The sequence below is a fragment of the Cavia porcellus genome, unplaced genomic scaffold, assembly GCF_034190915.1.
Source record: "Cavia porcellus strain 051 isolate PalLab524CR breed Dunkin Hartley unplaced genomic scaffold, mCavPor4.1 scaffold_7, whole genome shotgun sequence".
NCBI lineage: Eukaryota > Metazoa > Chordata > Mammalia > Rodentia > Caviidae > Cavia > Cavia porcellus.
Window position 1 is genome coordinate 37,142,885 of NW_026947490.1, and position 23,581 is coordinate 37,166,465.

The 23,581-nt window shown below is 44.9% G+C and overlaps 2 protein-coding genes across 7 annotated transcripts in view; both read left to right on the forward strand.

Annotated features, from left to right (window-relative positions):
- LOC100717600 (zinc finger protein 264) overlaps window positions 1-15,919 on the forward strand; it is a 30,466-nt gene extending 14,547 nt beyond the window's left edge. For 2 of the 6 annotated variants that reach the window (XR_010048486.1, XR_010048490.1), the window contains 2 exons: window positions 1-10,143; window positions 10,436-15,919. Coding sequence is in view for 1 of the 6 variants with exons in the window: in XM_013155372.3 (XP_013010826.1) it covers window positions 1-1,568 (1,568 nt within the window). In the remaining 5 variants the exon portion in view is untranslated. The other 4 variants (XR_010048488.1, XR_010048489.1, XR_010048487.1 and 1 more) reach the window with 4 other exon arrangements.
- Window positions 13,227-23,581, forward strand: part of Aurkc (aurora kinase C) — a 21,879-nt gene continuing 11,524 nt past the window's right edge. Inside the window, exon 1 of the mRNA XM_063252356.1 lies at window positions 13,227-13,362. The gene's annotated coding sequence lies outside the window, so the exon portion shown is untranslated. The remainder of the gene's footprint in view (window positions 13,363-23,581) is intronic.

Sequence of the window (23,581 nt, forward strand, 5' to 3'; positions counted from 1 at the left end):
GTGACAGTGGGAAAACGCTGGAGCCAGCCTTGTGCGAGGGAGCCCGCCTTCAGGGCCAGTTGATGCTCAGAGCCTCCCGGGCCTCCCCATGGATGCAAGGCCTGGGTCAGGGTGGCCCCTCAGACAGGCAGGAAGGACGTGTGAGAGCAGGGGCACAGGCCCCGAGGGAGGAGCTTTCTGGGAGGACACACCCAGGCCCCAGTGGCTCAGGGACGGGTGACATAGTGTGTCTGAGGACCGTAGGGGAGCAGATTGCTGCGGGGGACCCTGTGCTGGAAAAGGTGCAGGCTTTCAAGTGCAGCAAGTGTGGGAAGGTGTTCAACAAGAAACACCTGCTCGCTGGCCACGAGAAGATCCACTCCGGGGTGAAGCCCTACGAGTGCACCGAGTGCGGAAAGACCTTCATCAAGAGCACGCACCTGCTGCAGCACCAGATGATCCACACCGGGGAGCGGCCGTACGAGTGCCTGCAGTGTGGCAAGGCCTTCAACCGCAGGGCCTACCTCACGCAGCACCAACGCATCCACAGTGGGGAGAAGCCCTACACCTGTGGCCAGTGTGGCAAGGCCTTCACGCACCGCTCCAATTTTGTCCTGCACAGCCGGCGACACAGTGGGGAGAGGGCCTTCACGTGCACAGAGTGTGGGCAGGTCTTCCGCCACCGGGGCGGCTTCCTCAGGCACCACGCGGTGCACGGTGGCCAGAGCCCCTACGAGTGCTCCGAGTGCGGCCAGGCCTTCAGGCACAGGTCGAAGCTGCTATGGCACCAGCAAGGCCACACAGGGAAGAAGCCCTACGAGTGCCGCGAGTGCGGGAAGGTATTCCTGGAGAGCACAGCACTGATCCACCACGGTGTCACCCATTCGGGCGAGAAGCCCTTCGAGTGCCTGCAGTGCAGCAAGGCCTTCAACCACAGGTCCTACCTCCGGAGGCACCAGCGCATCCATACTGGGGAGAAGCCCTATGTGTGCAGTGAGTGTGGCAAGGCCTTCACCCACTGCTCCACCTTCATCTTGCACAAGAGGGCCCACACGGGCGAGAAGCCCTTCAAGTGCAAAGAGTGCGGCAAAGCCTTCAGCAACCGGAAGGACCTCATCCGTCACTTCAGCATCCACACCGGGGAGAAGCCCTATGAGTGCACGGAGTGTGGCAAGGCCTTCAACCGCAGGTCCGGCCTCACTCGGCACCAACGCATCCACAGCGGGGAGAAGCCCTACGAGTGTGCAGAGTGTGGTAAGGCCTTCTGCTGGAGCACAAACCTCATCCGCCACGCCATTATCCACACGGGGGAGAAGCCCTACAAGTGCGCCGAGTGCGGGAAGGCCTTCAGCCGCAGCTCTTCGCTCACACAGCACCAGCGGATGCACGCGGGGAGAAACCCCACCGCCACTGTGGAGCGGGGAGAGCCTTTCACAGGCATCCATGCCTCAGTGACGCTCCGGGAGCTGCTTATGGAGAGCGACTTGATGAATGTGACCACTGGGGGCAGTCTCTCAACAGAGCACAGCTCATCCTCAGCTCCCACTGCCTCACATCAAAGGGCTGCCCAGTCTGTGTCTTCACTGTGAGCCAATCTGCTGCACACAGGAGTCAGCAGAGCTGGGCCCCACTCAGAGTCTTATTCTCTTAGGACCCATCCAGGAGAGACCCCTCAGGGAAGTCCCTGCTGCACTTTCTCCGTAGTTCACAGTACAATGCTATCTCAGGAATTACCCTTGAAAGGAGATGTGGGGGGAAATGAAACAGAAGCACAGATCTTCTCAGGCTGTGTTGACTGCATCTGACTTGGTCATTGCTTTGTCCACACGGGTGAGGGGAGCAATGTCCCCAGGGGCAGGGTCCCAGCGTGTCCTGCATGCACGTCCACTGCTGCCTAGCAGCGAGTCTGCTGCAAGAGCTGCTGTTTCATAATGTAAGCGGGCTTGAGCCATGAAGTGTCTCTGTATTTAAGGCAATAAAGATATGCATCATGGGTGCATTTTACTGGTCAATTAAGACTACTTAAATTGACTTAGAAAAGTCTTTCACATTGTTTTAAAAACTGCACAGAAACATTTCTTAGTCTACTATTCATTGCTGTAACTAACATGATAAATGTCTAAAATGAGTCAAGGAATTTTCTTGGTTAACACTTACTTAACATTGCTTCCTTTAACTTCCCACATAAACTTTCAGCTAACTTTTTTGTCTGTGTTTACAAAAACATCTTCATAGACTTTTCCAGTTGCTGTTTTTACTCTGTCAGACCTTTCAGTTCACAGATGTGGTATATCTTCGTTTAATCATTTAAATTTACTCTACTGTATTTCATTAGGTCTTTGTAATTTAAGTTGCACAAGGTGGGTTTGAATTTTCACTCTTTGTGCCTCAGCCTCCCAGAGTGCTAGGATCACAGGCAAGCACCCCGGTGCTTGGCAAATGCAAATGGCCTTGTGTTTACGGTGTTAGTGTGTTTGTGGCTGGTATTGGTGTATACGTACACTTCCTCTTGCTCCCTGGTATTTGGTACTGTGTAGAAAGCATGTTTTGATGTCCTGTGACCTTGCTGAACTGCGTGTGATTTCTGGCCTTTTCTCTTGGTGGAAGCCTTGTACACGTCTGGAAGCACAGTTTTACTTCTTGTGAACACCTTTGATTTCATGCAGGCGAGGGCTCTGCAACGCTGAGCCGTCTCTGCTTGGTTCTCGATGCTAGGAGAACCCTCCGTTTTTCCCCATGAAGTGTAAAAGTTACTGCCAGGATGGAGCGACACACACACCCATTGCCAGCATTGTACCCGGAGTCCCTGGGGTGCTGGACAGCTGCTCTGTGGCCCTGAGGTTCATGGATGCTTCTCAAGCACAGAATGCTTCTCTCCATCCTGCCGGCAGTGACTGCGCCCCTGTGCGCCAATGCTGGGTTTCCAGTGCTAGGATCATGTGAGTTTCCTTCTGTAGCTAATTGGTAGCTGCCTTATGTGACAGCTGTGAAATACCCAGCCAGCCTGTGCCCTTAGAATGAGCTGCAGTCGTGGGCAATGGTGGTTGTATATTGCAGGGCATCATTCTGTTGGCTTATGTTTTATTGAGGCGTTGAGTCTCTTTCTGCTTCTTCCCACCTCTTAATGTTTCCACAGATGATAGTTTCTCCCTCTCTTTTTCCTTTTGTGCTAAGAATTGAATGCGGTGCACTGAGCTACGTCCCCAGCCCCTGTTCTCTTTTGAGCCAGATACTTGCTAAATTGCCCAGGCTGGGCTTGGACTTGAACTTGGAATCTTCTTACCTCAGCCCCCCAGTGATGGGATTTCAGGTGGTAGTGATCACCTCCTCCTTCTGTTTGTTTGCTTGTTTTGCTTTAAATTTGTGGGGGAAGGCTTGAGTTTTTTATAGTCTAGGGGACTGAATCAAGGCCTTACATGCTCAAAGTAAGGCAAGCACTCTGCCACTGAACTTCCTCTGGGCTTTTTTGTTAGTGCTGTCATGTTTGTTCTATAGGTTTCATGTCTATGTGCTTTTGGTCTCCCAACATGAGTTGTAAAACCTACCCCTCTGGGTTTTGGAAGACTGTAGGTGTAATTAGGATATTTCTGTTTTTGTAATGTTGGTAGCATTCTGTAGCAAGCCACTGGGCCTGGAGGTTGGTTGGTTGGTTGGTTTTAGGTATTAAAATTTTTTTTCATTAGAATTGAATGCAAGGCCTTCACAGTGACCTTTATCTCCACCTCTCCTCTTTTTGTTTGTCTTTTTGAGGTAAGGTCTTAACAATATTGGCCAGGCTAAGCTTGTTTTTATGTATGTATGTATGTATGTATGTATGTATATATATGTATTTTTAAGTGGTTCTTTTTTAAAATTTTATTTTGAAAGTAGTAAAAATACAACAGCATAAGACAGAACAAAGCCAGTTGAGACACTGCAGTGAAATTGGTATAGAATTTCACAGTAGGATACTGGGATGGTAGTAATAGGTACTATATGGTACGTCTTGTTAACTTCACAATAGTTGTCCAGTCAATTAGGTATAGCCAAAAACAACATTATAAAACCAACTGAGAGTATTGAATAGAGCAAAAGAAACATAACAAAACAAAACTGTGAAAATAACCTTTGCCTTCAAACAGAAGATAGAAGAAAATCCCCCATGTTTGCTATAGTGCATATGATCATTCTCCCAAGAGATGCTGAGACACCTATCCCCAGTAGCTATGGGGGAAAGGGGGTTGATTCTCAGCCCGTGCTGGTAGGCTCACAGGAGTCACTGGTTCTCCTCCTGGCCTGCACCAGGGGCGCTTACCAAGAGGGCGGAAGAATAAGCTATCTAAGTCCCACCGTGGCCTCATCTCAGGAGTGTTCCATTTATTTTTTTGAGGCAGACTCTTGCTGAGTGGTTTAGGCTGGCCTTGAACTCCATGTAACAGTCCTGCCTCAGCCTCCATAGTGCTAGGATTACAAGAGTGTACTACCATGCTTGCCTTATTTTATATTATTATTTTTTAATTTTTATTATTGAGTTCTCTAGCAGAGTCAGATAGCTGAGGAATGTGCATGAGAAAGGTGCTTGGTCATTGGGTTATGACTGTAGCTAAGGGCAGACTCAATCTCTTTTATCCTGATGTCCTGTCACGATGTGTCTTCTGTCACTGCTTCATCTTCATGCCTCATGATTGTTTACTTCACCAGAAGATGGGAGCCGGCTCTTCCACTCTGTGACCTGGAAGCTTGGAGACAGAATCTTTTCACCTGGTAGTTTCTACACAAGTTGGCAGTCTTTCTCTTCCAAGGTTTGTCCCTGCAGAGGCTGCAGAACCTTGCTGCAGTGAGAGCTTCATGACTTTTGGGCCATGGCACTTTGAAGAAAGGGGAAAGTCCTCTCTGCATCTTTGGAGGTCTGTGCTCCATTGTGTGAAGCAGACTGATTCCTCAGCTTACACCTGGTCAACAGCAGGCCCTCTGCAGCTGGGCTGCTCACGGCGGCATTGGGTGTCTTCCCTGGGAATGTCCATGCCACTTTGTTTTTCTTTTTTGTCTTTTTGAGACAATCTCACTATGCAGTTCAGGCTGGCCTTGAACTCACTTAGTAGGGAGGGCTGGTCTTGAACTCAACGATCCTCCTGCCTCAGCCTCCCAAGTACTAGGATTACAAGAGTGCATCACTATGCCTGGTTTAATGTCCATGCCCTCTTAACTGGCAGACAAATGGCTTCTCCAAGTGTGCCTTGTGGTTCCTGGGTCTCCACGTCAGCGCTTTGATGGCTTTTATAGCAGTACTTCTGATGGCAGCCCCATTTCGGTTTCCTAAGTCACCCGCAGTGTCCATAGCAACGACTGCAGCTGGACGTGGTGGCCAGACAGGAGTGAAGCATAGTTCAGTCTTAGCCTTGAGATCTTCCTCCCTCAGCCTCCCTGAGTGCCGGCACACCCAGCTCCTGGTATTTAGATTTCTGATTTGTTTCACACAGAATCTGTTTCAAGTTTGACTTTAAGTGACCCGGGATATGGTCTTACTCTGCACTGCTGCCCAAAAGGTGTGCCTGCCCCATCGTGCTGTGGGGCATCTGCTGGTGTCCATGTTCTGTGGTTGATGGTGTTACTCAGACACTGAATGTTTGCTCAGTCAGTCTAGTATTTTCTCATAAACCTTTTTATTCAAATTTACTTATTTATTTTTGAGGCAGGGTCTCTATGCAGTTCAGCCAACCTTGAACTCACCATGAAGCCCAGGCTGGCCTCAGACTCGAAGTGATCCTCCTGTCTCAGCCTTCTGAGTGCTGGGATTACAGGCGTGCACCTGCACACCTGGCTGTCAAACCTCTGTGGAGAGTACCTTTTTTTCAACTTGGTTGAGGATTTTAAATCAAATACAGTGGTCCCTCAGTTAATGAACTAAATCCGTTCCACAGTTCTGGGGAAGGTGGCCAAGGTCGAGTTCTTTACCTGAAGTAGTATTTGCAAACAGAAGCAAGATTTTGCTGAATGTGGCTGTTCCTGAACCAAATTATTCACCAACAGAAGTTTTTGTGAACTCCAGGTATTGCTGTCCTAAAGCTTGCATTTTTCCAGCTTGTCTTTGTTTAAACCTCTACTTCTGGTATTTTCATGGTCCAGAATGCTGGTCCATTCTCCCTCACCACCTGAAGACCCCCTTCCCATTTGCCTGCAGTCTGGCTCAGACCAGTGAGCCTCCTTCCCCCCAGCTGCATAATGTCTGCTCTTGGTGAGGTTCTTCACCGCCGGCTGCTAGGCAGCCAAGGCCCAACTGGCAAAGAAGATCCTCACTCACCTCTTGTTCCTGTAGATTCCTGCTGTGGTCTAAGCTCCACATGGCTGAGACCCAGTGAGAAAGAATCGATTTGTGTATTACTTCCGTCTGTTGAGAGTGTTGTGCTATCTTGAACTGTAGTTGCAGAATTATCTGTTCTGTGTCAGAGTCTATTTTCTGGGACAAAATACCTGAGATAAACAACTTGAAAAGAAGAAGTTTATTTTGGCTCATGATTTCAGAGGGTTTAGTCCTTGGCTTCACTGTTTTTGGCTGGAGGGGATGAACACTCTTTGCAGCTGGGACGTAGAGAAAGGAGAAGAGTTCTAGTATCACCTTCTGGAGCTGAGCTGACTTCTTCTGCCACATCCTGAAGGTTCCACATATTCCCAGTAGGCCACCGGCTGGGACCTAGCCTTCACCATGTGGGCCTTCAGTACTTGGACCCAAACTATAACAAGTTTGCTCTGCATAATTCAGAGTTCTGTTTTTTGGTGCTAACTACTTAAGGTTACTGCACATTTTTACTTTATTTACTTGTTAGTTTGCAGTACTGGGTTGAATCCAGGGACTCACACCAAGCTACATCCCCAGCCCTTTCTACTTGAACTTTCCTGACAGTCTTGCTAGGTTAGGTTCCCAGGCCAGGCTTGACTGCGAAATCAGCCTTTCAGAGTGCTGGGATTACAGGCGCGCACTGTCATGCTCTGTTCTCTAACCTTTTGTTGCCACTGTTAACTTTCTTGACTTTAAAGTACATGTAATGTATTTTAATATGATCTTTAATGTTCCCACCCTTTTTTATTTTGAAACAAGGGCTAGTTAAATTGTTGGGGGTAAGGATTAAACTTGGTGATCCTCCCACCCCATCCTCCCTGGGAGCTGGGATTACAGGCGTGCACCACACACACAGCCCCACTGCCTGGTTTTTGTTTTTGTTTTTCTTTCTTGGTTTTTTGAGTCAGGTCTCACTGTCTAGATTGGGCTGTTTTCAAATTCACTTTGTAGCCCAGCCTGGTCTTAAACTTGTGGCAGTCGTGCCTCGGCCTCCCGTGTGCTGGGATTTTAGGTGTGGACATCATGCCTGGCACTACTGTGTTTTTAAAACTGTTTGCATGGTGTATTACATTTTCCTACATTTTATTTTCAGCCACATCAGCATTACCTGATGGAATTTTTTCTTTTTTCTTTTTTTTGGTACTGGGGATCGAACTCACAGCCTCACACTTGCCAGGCAGGTGCTTGTGCTGCTGAGCTGTATCTCCCCCTATCTGATGAATTTCTTAACAGTGTGTAAGTTTTAAATTCTGTTCTGGATATTTTGTCTTTAATTGGTACAGGCAGACTGTTTAAATGTTATTTAGTTTAAGGTACTGAGGACTGAACCAGAAGTACTGAGCTGCCTCCCTACCCTTTATTTTGAGACAAAGTCTTAATGAGTTGCCCAGGATCATCTCTAACCTGTGACCCGTCTGCTACAGATTCTTGATGTGCTAATGCTGACATCCGCTGTTTAATGATTTTAGCTTGTGTTTTCTGTTTGTTAGCATTATTATTTTGGCACTTTGCTGGGCTTTCGGGTTTTCATTGTTTCCCTTCAGTTACTTCAACATCCTTGGAGTCCCATGTGATGTATCTGTGGTATTTTTTAGTGTAGCCCTTGGTGTTCTCTAGTTGTTGGGAGACATAGTACGTGAATGTGCTTATGTGGCTCACCACCCTGTAGTGACCTTAACACTGTAGCACTTTGATGTGTGAACAGGCTTCCTTTACGCCCCTAGCGTACCTGTTCCTCTATTCCCTACCACCTCGTTCCGAGCACCAGTTTGGAAGTTGCAGTTTCTGATTCAGCTGTCAAAACGTGTTCTGCAGAGTCAGGAGAAATCTGTTCACCACCACCCGCTCCACCGTCAGTGTTTCTCAAGGCACCAGGCCGTCTTCTGTGTACTTTCTTTGTTGGCTGTAGCTTTTTCTGGGCAGGTCTGCTGGGAACCCTGCTCTTTGGTCCCCTCTTACTGAAGGGTGCTTTTGTGGGCTGCAGGATCAGGGTCACATGTCTTCCCGCAGGAGACAAACGCGTCCCTTTTGTCCACCAGTCTCCAGTGAGAGGTTTGCTAGGATTTCAGTAGCATTTTGCAGGTGTAATTTCCATATGTAATTTCCATCAATCTGTGTGCAAAACGTTCTTCCTTTTTTTCCCATTCTCATTCCCAGTCTCTCTTTCCAGTCCTCTCCCCGTCACAAAGTTTGGTTTTTATTTTATCTGCTTTTTTTCATTTTCTTCTTTCCCTTCCCCCCATTTCCCTTTTCCCTTGGAACTGTTTCTTCCTATTCCATATTTATTGTACATTTATGATCTTATTTACATTTTTAGTTTCTCACATCAGAGAGATGTGGTATTTACATAACTGAGTTCCATTCCCAGCCCTTTTTTTCTTTTTTATTATAAAGCAGAGACTGGTTGAGGCACAGAGTTGTCCAGCCTGGGCTCAAACTTTTAGTCCTCCTGCCTCAGCCTCCCAGAATTCTGGGATTAAGGTGTGCACAGACGCATCTAGAATGTAGTTGTGGACTTTTTTATTGTCTTGTTTAAGAATCAGACTTCTCCAGGGGAAAAGAGCTGTATGTTTTTATCCAAAAGGTTCGCTTCCCTTTCAGTTTCAGTTCTGTGGCCCTTTTCATATACACTATTGTGTGTTTCGAATGTATTTTGTGCAGAGTATGGAATCAAGGCCAAGGAACATTTAACAATAGTTTTCCTTGTCTATAATACTCAGGTTGATAACGGTGTGTCTGTATGGGTTTCTTGTTTTTTGTTTTGGTTCCTCCTGTTTAGTTCTTGTTCCGTTTTTTTCAATTGTAGGTTTATGCCAGTCTTTTTGTTTTGTTTTGTTTTTTCTTTTTGAGACAGGGTCTCACTATGTAGTTCAGGCTGGCCTTGAGCTCACTTTGTAGACCAGGCTGGGCTCAAACTCACACAGATCCTCCTGCCTCAGTCTCCTAAGTGCTAAGATTACAGGCATGTGCCCACCATGCCCAGTTAATGTAAATTTAAAAAAAAATTTTTTTTTTGTACTCATGCCCTTGCGCTTGCCAGGCAAGCGCTTAAGCTGCTGAGCTAAATCCCTTTCTTACAGGGAGGGTTCACCCATTATTTGTTCAGAAGCTGTCCTCACCCTGACTTGTCTCCTGAGGACCTAACCTGAATGGCAGCTCCTGGGGTCACCCCAAAGATCGCCCTGGGCTCGGGTCTGTTTTCCCTTAGGTGCTTTCTCTCTGTGGTTTGTACCTATTTCTGTTGAACTTTATGGAGCTCACAGATTCTTCTTTCCTTATCTTTTCTATGTTGGGAATTTTCTTTGAGGCTTTTCAGTTTCTGAATCCTTTGCCCTTTGCCGCAGAAATGGTTTCTTGCGCTCTCGGCCAAGATGGCCTGATCTTAAGATCTTAGCTGCAGCAGGAACGCTCAGTGCTGTGTGCGCAGAGGCCCAGCCCAGCCGGCAGCTCTGCCCCAGGTTGGCCGCCTGCTCCCTGTGCTCATCCAGGGCAGGTCTCCTGCTCCTGCTCCGCATTCCCACTCTGAAAATGGTGAGAAAGTGTCCCATGCCCGTGTGCGTGCTTCTGTATGCGCCCTTTCTCCTGCCCTGAGCAGCGCTGCAGCCACTGCCCTCCTGTGCTCTCCTGGCATGCTGCTAAGTCCCGACTGTTGCCACCACATGTTCCAGACACGGTGGGTGTGCAGCGAGGCTTCCGGCAGTTTCTGTTCCTGGAGTACGCGCCATGCCGCGGTGTGCAGAGGCCCTGACCGCGCTGTGGCAGAAACGGGCTTGGCTCTGGCCGAGGCTGCAGACATCTGCATGCTGCTTCACTCAGGATCCCATCATTCTCCTGGCCGAAGGACAAAGGTGACTGAAAGGATTTTGCCCTGCGGTGGGAGACAGGGAGGCAGAACCAAGGGACTCTATCTTGAGGTCACCTTTCCCGCCCCTAGGCAATTTACCTGTGACATGAAGTGAATTCCAAAGGGCTACCTGTGCATCAGTAATGCCCCTTAGGCACCACCCCAAACCTAAGCTATATGTATGCCCCCACACCACATGTCAGGCAGAGAGAATGCCAGACCCCTGAAGTCATGGAGTCTCTTTCCACATTCTTAAAATAAAGGCCACTTTTATTTCATATTTGTTATCTTTTTAGCCCACCAAAAATTCTATCAGATGGTTCCCTGACCGGGAATCAACAGACGAGTGACTCCTAGGACCCTCCCAGTCTGAGTCCCCTCCTGGTTCACGGACTGGACTGCATACTGGATTAATTCCTCACTTCTCAACACTCGGGAGCTGCTAAACTTGTTGCTGCTGATTTTCAAACACCACCAGTGTAATTCATTTACTACAGGTGAGCCAGTGCTGTCCCAAGATTACTCTGTGGTGGGGCCAGGCTCCATGCCAGATTTTCTTCCCATTCCCTCCATGGGTAATACTGTCACGTCCCTTGGGGCAGCCCTGAAGCAGAGCTGTCCACTTGTGTCTTTTTTGGTGACGACCAGGAACTGATTACCATAGGTCTAGGAGACCACGTGATGACTTGACTTGCCTTAGGCCATGGTCTGTTGGCTCATCTGACTGTGACTCTGTGGGCCCCACGCCGGATTTTCTTATCTTGGGGACCACTTCCTGTCCCCCCAAAAAATACCTATGGAGTGCCTGGTTCAAAACCAAAAAGCTGATCTTTTATTTATAGCTTATCACACTGACAACAAGTTTACAAAAACTCTCCATCTTTAGGCCTTTGTTTTAACAATGTGTCCCTCTCTCCCTCTGCTCCTCCAGGATCCCTCCCCCTCCCCACACTTAGGAGGTGGCTTCTTTACATCTTTTCCCCTATATCTCACACACCAAACCCCACAGCCTTCTCAGTGTCCTCCTTTCCTCCCTGCTTCACCCATTTCTCAATCCCTCCCTGAGCCGTACATCTTCCCACGCCCAGATGGGGGAGGTATGCGCGGACAGCGTTGGCTGGCGGTACAAGTGGGGCATACACAGGTGTGCACCAACCAGCCTGGGCTGCGCAGGCTGCTCTGGGCTCTCATGCCATGCCCTAGCTCCGCACCCTGCCCTGAGTGATCTGCCCTCCCTGTGTACTCCGAGTGTCTCCTGAGCAGTCCCAGCCCCTGCCCCCCAGCGCAAGCGGGCTCTGAGTGGCAGCACGGAGAAAGAGACAATGGGTTGCAGTGGGGGGGGGGGCAATTCTTATTTCAAGAGATCTCAATCTACAAAAGGGTTCACACCAGCGTTATGTAATATAGTTCAAATTGGCCAAATATATTTGAGTGCACTTTGATTTTATAAGATATATCTGTTGTTTGTTCAGTCCGTTTATACTGTACAGATCATCTGTCCATGTTTGTCCATTTGCCTGCTCTGTGAACAGCTGTTCCTTCTTGTTTGAGCTCAACATTTTTTTTTCCTTTTTTACATTCTCAGACCATTTATTCAAGTTTTATTTGGGTTATAGATTTTAAAAAAACATGCTTCCACCTAGTTTGCCAGCTGGTCAATATGGTGCTAAAACTGGTTAAATAAAATATCTTGGGGTGAGGAGACAATGGACAAGACTTCAATTGATGAATGGGAAAGTGGCCACCTGGTAATTTTACCAGCTTTGTTTATCAATTAAAGCCTTCAATAATCTCCATAGCCTTATATGAGACACCTCAACTGAAGTTCATATGACTAAGACAATTCATTGTTGCTGGTCCAATGGTATATTCATGCTTTCAAATATAAAATTGGGATTGTTTCTGCTGTCTTTTTCTTATGTTCCAGCCAAGAGATACAAATCAGACCAATATGAGTAAACCAGTCAATTTTTAAACAAAAATTTATGTAATGTATGATGACAAATGTTTTCTTTCAGATCCAGATATACGCTTAGAGATGCTTCACAAATTCTTCAGCATTCAAATGTTAAAACATTCATGATTAGGGGCTGGGGATTTAGCTCAGCGGCATAAGCGCCTGCCTTGCAAGCAGGCAGTCGTGAGTTCGATCCCTGGTACCGATGAAAAGGAAAAAGACAAAAAACAAAACAACAACAACAACAAAAAAACAACACTCATGGTTGATAGCCATTTAATGTTCTATGTTAAGCTTATTGCCTACACTGCACTGTTATCAATCTCCTGGATGTTCAACAACTGAAATTAAGAGATAATTATAAATTCCTTTTGGATTCCTTTTACTGGGATCTACCAATCTTTTATAGAAAAAAAGGTTATATGATACATGCAAAACAACAAGATCAGCACTGGTGCAGAGGCCAGGCCTTGAGCCTTTCCCAGCCTGTTTGCCTACCCTGGCTCCGCCCTCTGCCGAGCCATAATTAACTATACTAAACTGGCATTAAATACACCGTAGCTGATCTCTCTCCTAAATAAAAAGGTAAAATTAATAAAACAGGCCATCCTCCAAAAATCAGATGGCATTAGACATTCTAACAGCATAAAGAGATACTAAAAATGACAAATAAATGATATGTCAGTTCCTAAAATTCCATGAACCTTATCCTCCTTATGGGAAGCCATTATTAAAGTCATGATCATAAATACCCTGTTGATTGTATTTGACTCCTGCATACTTAATTGATTCTACAGATACTTTCCACTGTGGGCCAGATCCCAAGACAAAAGGCTAAATTTGGCCCTCAAACCCCATAGGGAGACCTTCTTAATATGGCTTTTCATGTTTTCAACAACAGAGATAAAAATAATCTGATCTTTTAGCAGTGATACTTGGAGCTCTGAGACAGGTAAACCGACACAAGGTGGAGCTGCCTGAGCCCCTCATGGACCATGCTTTGAATGTAGCAGAAGGACATTGGGCAAGAGAGTGCCCCATCCTGGCGTTCCTTTGGGGCCTTACCCCAGGGCTACTGGACTGTCCTAGACACCAGAGAATAGGTAAGCCATCCTAACTTCTAGCCCTCACAGGAAATGCCAACACTGCCAGATTCATTGCTGACAGATCTGCTTGGACTTGCTGCTGAAGACTGATGGGGCTCAGGGTCCACAGCCCCCATTAAGGTATCCTTCTCAGAGTCCCAAGTCCCACTAGAGGTCTCAGGTAAGACATTCTCTATACTTGTGGACATAGAGGCCATGTGTAGGGTTCTTCCTGAGCTTTCCGGCTGCTATATTAAGTCCTCAGCCTCTATAGGGGGTATTGATGGCCATCCTATGCAGCCTGTACAGACAGGGTCTATTTCATGCAGATTCCAGAGTTGCTGCTTCTCTGGTTGATCCCACAGTTTGAGATACCTCTATTCCCACCTGCGCTGCCCATGCCATGCCTATTTTAATTCATCTCAGGATCCTTCAATTTTTCCTTGGGTTCCCCAGTATCCCATAGCTTCCAAACATTTACAGGAACTTAAACCTATAATTAAGTGCCTTTTAGACAATGGTTTTTTTAAACCTACCTGCTCACCCTATAATACTCCTGTTTTCCTGGTACTCAAGCCTGCTGGATCTTACCGTCTAGTATAAGACCTGAAGATACTCAATAGTGCTGTTACCCCAATCCACCCAGTGGTGCCAATCCCTCCCTCCACCACTCACTTTACAGTGCTAGATCTTAAAAATGCCTTTTTATTCCTTTGTGTTTATGTAGATTGACCCAGACACTCTGAGGTCTCAATAGCTTATACCTGTTATCTCTAGTAAAACTCTCCTTAGGGATACATAGCACCCCCTTCCTTTCCAATTCATCAATTTCTCAAGACACAACCCTGGTCAAGATTGACAGATAAATTTTATCTTCTTGCCTTTGTTTATACTTTTTCAGGATAAATAAAAGCCTTTCCCACAACCAGGGAAACTGCTGATATACTTACTAAAGTCCTGTTACATAAAACCATCACAAGGACTACAACCAAGGTGGAGCGGCCCATATCTGGTCTGCTTGGCAACCTCAACAGCGGTCAAAGTTGCTAGACTGCCGTCCTGGTTTCACATCACTCAGGCTAAGTGGTGCCCTCCCAGGCCTAGATCTAACCATCCTTTTGCCCACTCATCTCCACTTCATAAGGCCTCACAGCCACAACTCTCAGGCTGTCATATTTTGTTATCTAATTTGGTTCCTAATTTTTTACATTCTATTAATTGTCCTCTTTACAGCAGGACTCTCAACAGTCTTTCCTAAAGACTCCCACATCATGCATACCAGAGACAAGTCTTACCTACCTACCTTCTTAACTTTTACCCTTTCAGATGGGGGAATATCACCTCTCATAACCCCACGCTTATTTTTTGGAATTCTATCTTACCATGGCAGTGATTCTACCTCAACATGGTCCTGATAGAATGACATATCTAAATCAAAGGCACCTTTCCTCCTACCTCACCTGGGTCCTTAAATATGATAGTGGTATGCCTCCTCATGACACCTTGTCTCTTTGTTTTTCCAGTCTAACTGTGAGAGCATTCACCAGTAATAAAGTTGTTCTGGTTAAAATACCATGCACCAGCTTCTACATGGGCATCAACCGTCATCCTGTCAACCCTCCTAAACCCCATTACAGCGCCCCCTTTCAGTAGGAAGCAGTAAAAGAAAGAGAAACTTTGCCCTTTTTCCTAATAATAAAAAGATGGGAATAAAAGAATTTTGCCCTGAATGGAAAGCTGCAGCAGTGGGAGGCTGGGAGGCGGAACCAAGGGGCTCTATCTTGAGGTTACCTTTTCCCACCCCTAGGCAATTTACCTGTGGCATGAAATGAATTCTAATGGGCTCCCTGTGCATCAGTAATGCCCCTTAGGCACCATCCCAAACCTAAGCTATATGTATGCCACCACACCACATGTCTGGCAGAGAAAAAGCCACACCCCAGAGGTCATGGAGTCTCTCTCGCATTCTTAAAGGCCACTTATTTCATATTTCTTTTTAGCCATGCCAAAAATTATCTATAAGTAACCTTGCTGAAGGGAAGGGCTCTGCAGAGGAGTAGTGAGCACAGGCAGCCTCCCCAGTTGGTGCTGCAGATCCGCCTGGAGCTGGGCACACTGCACTACTTTCCACAGGGAATCCCAGTCCGGAGTTGGGGCCTGGGGCTCTAACTCTTCCTCACGTGGTTTTCACAGGACCAAGGTGCTTGTGAGCTGTGAATATTATTCCCCTCAGCAAAAATACGGATCACAATACTTGGAGAAAGTCTTCCTATACCACTGTGGTAAAGTCTCCATTTGGAGTGGAACTTGCAACAACTGTGCCGAGACTGAATCCAGGACAACTTCCTGAGGGTCTGTTGGGAAAAGGACCTTCTGCCTGTCACACATGTTCACATGGGTGCAGCAGCCCCTCGGGTCATGGAGTTCATTCCTTCCACAGTTCTGTGGAAAGGGCCATGGCCCTGTGCCTCACCCAGTACAGACTATCTACTGCCTGAAGCTGTGTGTGTACATGTGTACAGGGCGATCCCAGCGGCTCTCAGCGCTCATCTTGGGTCTGAAGACGCAGGTCTGCCAGATTGGTGTGGGTTTCCATGGTGCATCCTAACAAAATTTCTTCCTCCATTGCTGCTATTTGACATATAGCCTTCGGCTTTGATGGAGAATTGAACAGGGCGTTCATGGTGATGCCCACATTGTGATGCACAGGTGCTTAAATTAAAGAGTGTGTTACCTCACATCCGTCTGGAGTTTTTCTCCGTCGCAGTGGGAGTGGCTGGGTCCAGCTGAGAGGCCTCTTCAGCCTCCCAATGGATGCAGGGTCTGGAACCTGGAGGTGCACAGCTAGTGCTGCTCTGATTCTCTGAGGGTGGCCTTTATTGTTTCGGCTGTGGGAAGCCAGGGTACTTACCCTTACTACTGAGGTTTTTTTTATTTAAAGAAAAAAAAAGGTAGAGATATATCTTAGTTACTTTTTACTCATACCTGAAGCCCAAAGTTGGGAAAGGAAAGGTTTATTTCTTACAGTTTTTGGAGGTTTCAGTCCACACTCAGTTGGCTCCAAGGCAGGTGGGCGTGGCTGGGCCGCAGTTCATGGCGGCTATAAACAACAAGCAGGAACCAGCAAAGTGAGCAAGACACACCTTCTTCCTGCCATTACATTACATCCTGGCTCCACCCCTATGTAGGTGGAGCACTGACACCATCAATCCAAGCACTAGATAATGAACCATGCACAATGAACCAAATGCACAATGCAAACTCATGAGGTCTGGGGGCCACAATCATAAACCATGACATTCCACCCTTGGCCCCCAGGACTCATGTACATCCTTTATACAAAAGACATTTAGTCCACCTCCAAGTGTTGCCGAAGTGCTAAGTTTCAGCATTGCTAAAAAGTCCAAGTCCCAAGTTTCCTCCAAGATCTATGGTAAACTCTTAACTGTAACCCCCTGTACAAATGAAACAAGATTAAACATTTCTGAAATGCAAAGGCACAAGATAAACATTACCATTCCAAAAGTTACAAACGGGGGAATATAAAGCATTGCAAACAAAGCAAGTCCAACATCCAGCAGGATGAACATTAAGTCCTAGAGTTCCACGCTCAGCATCTGAGGCAGTCTGGTTGCACACTCCAAAAGGCTTGGGTGATTCCACCCCCACAGCACTTCCAGGGATTTCAGCTCCTGTAGCTTTCCTCTTAAATCCTCTCTGCTCACTTTTTGCGGCTTTCTTTGGATCATCCACGTTCCTGGCTTTTCTAAACTTCTGGGGTCTCCACTGCACCTTTGGCTTTGCCTTTACATCTTCACAAATTTCCCTCTGAGAGGCACACTGCTTGGCCTCCCAGGCCCTTTGCAATCAAGGTGGAAGCCATCTTATCCTCAGAATTCATGCATTTTCCTTGCACCTAAAATCAGCACCTTGTGGATGCCGTCAAGATCTGCTTCCAGCTGAAGCAGTAGCCAGGCTTTTCTCTCTCTTGGCCATAGGGGTCAGTTGCCTAGATTGCAGGGCTCTGTTTACCTGATTGTAAGGAAAAGCTTCTCTATGTTGCTGCCATTCTGGAACCTCATGTGCCCTCTGTCACCATTCTGGAACCTTTTGTGGCCTCTGTCGCCATTCTGGAGCATGGTGTTCTGCAGCCTTCTCCTCTGAGCAAATACTTTCACCTTTGCAGTGAGGCTGCAAAGGGTGGGGACCCACTTCCTGGGATGCCCCGAGGCCATCTTTCTTATCTCTCTGTTTCCCCTCAACAATCAAAATCTCAACTCTGTCTTTACAATCCACAGCCTTCCTGGAATTTTCCTTCTGGCCAAATCACAGCATTGTAAATTACCCTGCTGGGCTGTTTGCTCTTGATTTGCAACGTAAAGCTGGCTTGCCACAACCTCAATGTTCAATTGCTTTTTAATTTCTTTTTCAAGATAAATCAGTCCATTGCCCTTTGTCTCAGTCTCAGGCAAAGTCTCTGGGCAGGAGCAAAATGCAGACAAACTTTCTGCCAAGCCATAACACATCATGTGGAGTCCAACAACCAATGCAGTCCTTCCCAGCAGAAACCTCCCAAGCCTGGTCTTTACCATCAGGCTTTCTATCAGCCTTGTGGTCTCCTGAGCTCTGACCAGAATCTCCTCTACAGAACAGCCTAAGCTGCTCCAGCTCTATGCATCCAGGCAACACATCCAAACCTTTCCAAACTCTGCCCACAAGCCATTTCCAAAGGCTCTCAAAAAACATGGTCAGGTATTGTCACAGCAAACGACCCCACTCTCAGTACCAAATTCTGTTTTAGTTACTTTTTACTTATCACTGAGACAAAATACCTGAAGTCCAAAGTTGGGAAAAGAAAGGTTTATTTCACAGTTTTTGGAGGTTTCAGTCCACACTCAGTTGGCTCCAAGGCAGGCGGGTATGGCTGGGCTGCAGTTCATGGCAGCTGCAAACAGCAAGCAGGAACCAGCAAAGAAAGCAAGACACACCTTCTTCCTGCCATTACATTACATCCTGGCTCCACTCCTATGTGGGTAGAGCACTGACATCATCAATCCAAGCACTAGACAATGAACCATCACAAATGCACAATGCAAATTCATGAGGCCTGGGGGCCACAGACATAAACCATGACAAGATAATACATAATTTCAAAAAAACAGAAATCACTAGTTGATAATTACATTGTCCTCTTAGAAATAGTTTTTCAAGTTACAAAAGTCAAGCATGCAAAAAGTGGACATCAGACTGTGAGACTGCAAACAGTTCTGTTCAACTATCCAACAAAAACTTAGTAATACAGTTATCAATCCTACACACTTAAGCATACATGCAGTTATAGCCTTTAGAGCACTTTCTTTTCCTCTCTTTTTTACAATAGCAATGACACATTTTGGGTTGTATTACTCCTGCATTTCTTATTTTTATACTAGAGACACAATGATATTTATAAATATGATTCTTATTTATTTCACTAATGATGATAGCCTCAAGTTGTCTCCATTTGCCTGTGAAGGCCTTCAGATTATCCTTTTTAATAGCTGAGTAATATTCCATTGTATAAAAATATCACATCTTTTTCATCCACTCTGCAGTTGATGGGTATCTTAGTTGTTTCCAAGATTTGGCTATTACAAATTGTGCTTCTATGAACAGAGCTACACATATATCACTGTGACATGACCTTAGTTTTTCTGGGAAAATACCCAGAAGCGGAATAGCTGGGTTGAATGAAACTTTCAATCCTCATCTTCTGAGAAATCTACATACTGATTTCCATAGTGGCTGCACCAGTCTACACTCCCACCAACATTGCAGCAGTGTTCCTTTTTCCCCAAAGCCTTGCCAACATTTGTTATCAGTTGGTTTCTTGATGGCTATTCTCAATCTCAATGCTGCTTTAATTTGCATTTCTCGAATGACCAGTAATGGTGAACATTTCTTCATGTATTTATTTGCCATTTGTATATCTTCATCTGAGAACTGTGTTCCTCTCAGGTGCCCATTTGCTGCATTCTATTTGCCAGAATTTTATTGAGACTCTTGGCATCAGTGTTCATTAGTGAGATTGATCTATAGTTCTCCTTTTTGGTTGGATCTTTCTCTGGTTTTGGTATCAGAGTAATACTTGCCTCCAGGAATGATTTAGGAAAGATTGATTCTTTTTCAATTTCATTGAAAAGGTTAAGGAGTATTGGCATCAAATCTTCTCTAAATTTCTTGTAGAATTCCGATGTGAATCCATCAGGACCTGGGCTTTTCTTTATTGGTAAGATTTTAATTATGTTTTTAATTTCAATAGCTGATGTTGGACTATTCAAAATTGCTATATCTTCTTGGTTGTGCTTTGGTAGTTCATATGTTTCTAGAAATCTGTCCATCTCCTCTGTGTTTTCCACTCTATGTGTGTGGAGATTTTCAAAGAAGGTGTTCATGATCTTTTGAATTTCCATGGGATCCATAGTAATTTCCCCCTTTTCAGTTCTTATTGCATGAATTTGGGTTTTTTCTTTTTTTTTCTTTATAAGGTTAGCTAGAGGTTTGTCAATTTTGTTTATTCTCTAAAAAACCAGCTTTTTGATTCATTAATTCTTTGTATTTTTTGTTTCAATTGCATTGATTTCTGTTCTAATCTTTACAATTCCTTCTCTTCTATGAGCTTTGGGTTTAACTTGCTCTTTTTCTAGAAGCTTGAGATGAAGCATTAGGTTGTTTATTTGTTCTTGTTCTGTTTTCTTGATATGACAATTTACTGCTTCCATTGCATCCCACAGATAGCACTATGTTGTTTCTGCATTTTCATTCAATTGTAGGGATTGCTTTATTTCTTCTTTAATTTCATTGGTAGCACACTGGTTGTTCAGAAGTTTTTTATTCAAATTCCATGTATTTAAAGGTTTTGCAATTTCTTTGGTCATTAATTTCAGTGCACTATGGTCAGATGTTACACATGAGATAATTTCAATACCTTTGCACTTAAGAATGTTTTATGGGATAATATATGGTCCATTTTGGAGAATGTCCCATGCACAGCTGAGAAGAATGTGTATTCTGATGTAGTTGGGTGGAACACTCTGTAAACATCTAGTAAGTCCATTTGTTTGCAGGAATGATTCAGTTGTATTATTTCTTTGCTGACTTTTTGTCTAGTTGATCTATCAGTTTGTGACAATGGGGTATTAAGGTCCCCTGTTATAGTTGTGTTCTTGTGTATTTGGTTTTTCATGTTCATTCATATCTGTCTTATATATTTGGGTGCTCCTGTATTTGGTGCATATATATTTATAATTGTTAGTTCTTCCTCTTGAGTTTTTCCACTAATGAGTATGTAGTGACCTTCTTTATCTCTTTTAATCCTTTTAGGTTTGAAGTTCATGTTGTCTGCAAATAGAATAGCTACTTCTGCTTTTTTCTGGGTTCCTGTTGCATGGAATACTGTTTTCCATCTTTTGATTTTTAATCTGTGAGTTTCCTATTGGGTCAGATGTGTTTCTTGTATACAGCATATTGTGGGATCATGTTTCTTGATCCATTCTGTCAACCTGTTTCTTTTGATAGCTGAATTGAGCCCATTTACATTTATGGATATCACTGATATGTACTGGCTTGACTTTGCTATGTTGTGTTTCTATTGCTGGTTTCTGGCTTTTCTTCCTTGTTTAATTTCTTGCCTGGTGGTTTATTTCTGTTGTTCTAGAGATTGTGGTCATTTTTATGTCTATCTAGCAAGTCTAGTACTCTTTCTAGGGTTGGTTTGGTGGACATGAATTCGTTCAGTTGTTCTTTGTCATGGAAGTATCTTGTTTCTTCATTAAAATTTTTTTGTCTTTTTCCTTTTTATCAGTACCAGGGATCGAAATCAGGACTGCCTGCTTGCAAGGCAGGCGCTTATGCCGCTGAGCTAAATCCCAGTCCCCTCTCCATTAAATTTGAAAGACAGTTTTTCTGGGTGCCTCAGTCTGGGTTGAAACTTGTTTTCTTTTAGGGCTTGAAATACTTCACTCCATGCTTGTCTTAACCTGAGTGTTTGTGCTGAAATGTCTGCCTTGATTCTAATAGGCTTTCCTTGATAGGTGAGTTGGGTCTTTTCTCTAACAGCTTTTAGTATTCTGTTTCTATGCTGTATGTCTGGGATCTTAATTATATGTCTGGGTATAGATATATGTTGGATGTGACTGTTTGGTGTTCTGTATGCCTCACTTATTTTTATCATATTTTTCCCTGTGTGTGGGAAATTTTCTGCTATTACTTCTGTGAATAGTTTAGTTATGTTATTTGCATTGACTCCTGCATCTTCACTGATGCCTATTAGTCTTCTGTTGTTTCTCTTGGCATCATCTTGAAACTGCTGGATTGTGAGTTCATGCTGCTTTGTTGTTTATATAAGATCTACCCTTTCATGGTTGCTATCTGTGATCTTGTCTTCAAGGTCTGAAATTCTGTCCTCAGCTTCATTTAAACAGTTTTGCCACCTTCAATAGAGTTTTTTTGTTTCTTCGGTGTCTCTTTGAATTTGTTTCATGGATTCTTCTTGTTTTCTACATTGTTCATTCAAAGTTTTAATCAGTTTCCCTTGATCCTGTATTTTTTTAAATCTATTTATTCTCTAGCTATGTTGAGCAACTTATTTACTAGGGTTGTCATTTCTGTCTTTATGTAAGACATCATTTTTAATTTGATTTCCTCTATAGCCTCATGGATTTGTTTCTTTACTTCATTTGCTATCTTTTCAGAGATTGCTGGTGTATGATAAGTCCTCTATTTCCATGTTGCCTGTACTTGCTCCTGATGTACTAGATGGTTGAGATTTCATTTTGTCTTTTCATTTTGTCATTTCCACCTTTTGGGTAAATATTTGGTTTTTCAGTCCCAAGAGTCTCAACTGTCCAATAGTGTGAATTTTAGGGTCCTACTGTGTGGCTGATGTTTGTCCAGTTGCTGGGTACCACAATGAAGAGGAGAGCCATTTACCTGAATTCCTTCTACAGGGCCTGTTGGGTGAGTCCTATATCCTTTCTGGGCTAACTAACCTAGAAGTATTGATGTAGGGCAACCCTTAGTTCCTGCTGTTACTATGTCTTCAGGTTGTTGCAGTCACCAGATCTCCCTGTCTGTAGTGTTTGTGTCAGCTCAGGCCCCACTGTGTCACTGGGGGTCTCATAAGCTTTTCTAATTTTCTCTAAGTTGGGGGAGGCCTTTGCATACACTCGTCAACCTGTCTGATGTTCTCTTTGTGGAGGAGGGGGTCACCCACTCTCTTGCCAGGTTCGTCAAAGTCTTACAGTTGGAGGGAGTTTTACTTCCGTTCCTATTTACCCACTGCAGACCTCTATTTTAGGGACAAACTCACTGCTCTGACTGGAGCCTGCTGAGGTCTTCTGTTTGAGTGAGGGGTTCTTGAGTCTCCCATCCAGCCAGCATAGTAATTGTTGTACCCCAAAAAACAAGGCCCCAAGATATTAATCACAATGGGGAGGCAAGATGTCTGTAAAAGAGCGCTTTATTTAAGCTGGTACCTAGCAGCACAGAGCAGATGGAATTTGCAAAGCTGTGCAACTGAGAATTTTGACAGATTTTTATAGTTCATTTATGATTAGCTCATTGATCATTAAGTACATAGCAATGAGAAACAGAAACAAGGTGGGCCTTTGTTTCCCTTTGCTTGAGGTCAGAGGCATTTCACAGTGAGTGGTTAGCTAATTTATAGCCCTTGGTCTGCCAATTTGAGGAACATTTGTCTCTCACAAAGGGAACAATGATTGACACAGCACCATTTGTCTCTTACAAAGGGAACAAAGGTTGACACAGCAAACAGGTTACTCAGGGGACTACACATACAGAACAGCATGAAGACGGTCAGTTAATCTATAACTATTTGGTTGGTGCGTGGTTACTAGGGTAATGAGCACAGCACAGAATGACAATACTGCTAATTACTATCTTTTTAACTAACTAGTTTTTTAAGCATTTTAGTATAACAGTAATTCACTGTAGTCCAAGGTTCTGGGAGAGGGGGTTGTATCCAAAGATCTATGCAGTACTAGGTCCAGAAGATGGGTGGGTTCCCCAAAGGGATGGGCCATGATGGCAGTCTGAGGCAATCCAGGCCCCCGGGGAGGCCCACGTGTTCCCATGAAGGGGAGAGCCCATCAGTGGCAGTCCCAGGTGGCTAGATGGTGCTAGAGCATCCCAGGTGTTCATGGCCAAACATAACGAGTTTGTTTTTTGAGAAAAGGTCTCACACTGTAGCCCAGGCTGGTCTAGAACTTACAACAATCCTCCTGCCTCAGCCTCTGGAGTGCTGGGATTACAGGTGTGTGCCATACACCTGGCTCTTCCCTTTAGTTTTGATCCAAGTGTTAAATATGTTTTTATCGTGTGACAGATGGGATCTCTCTAGT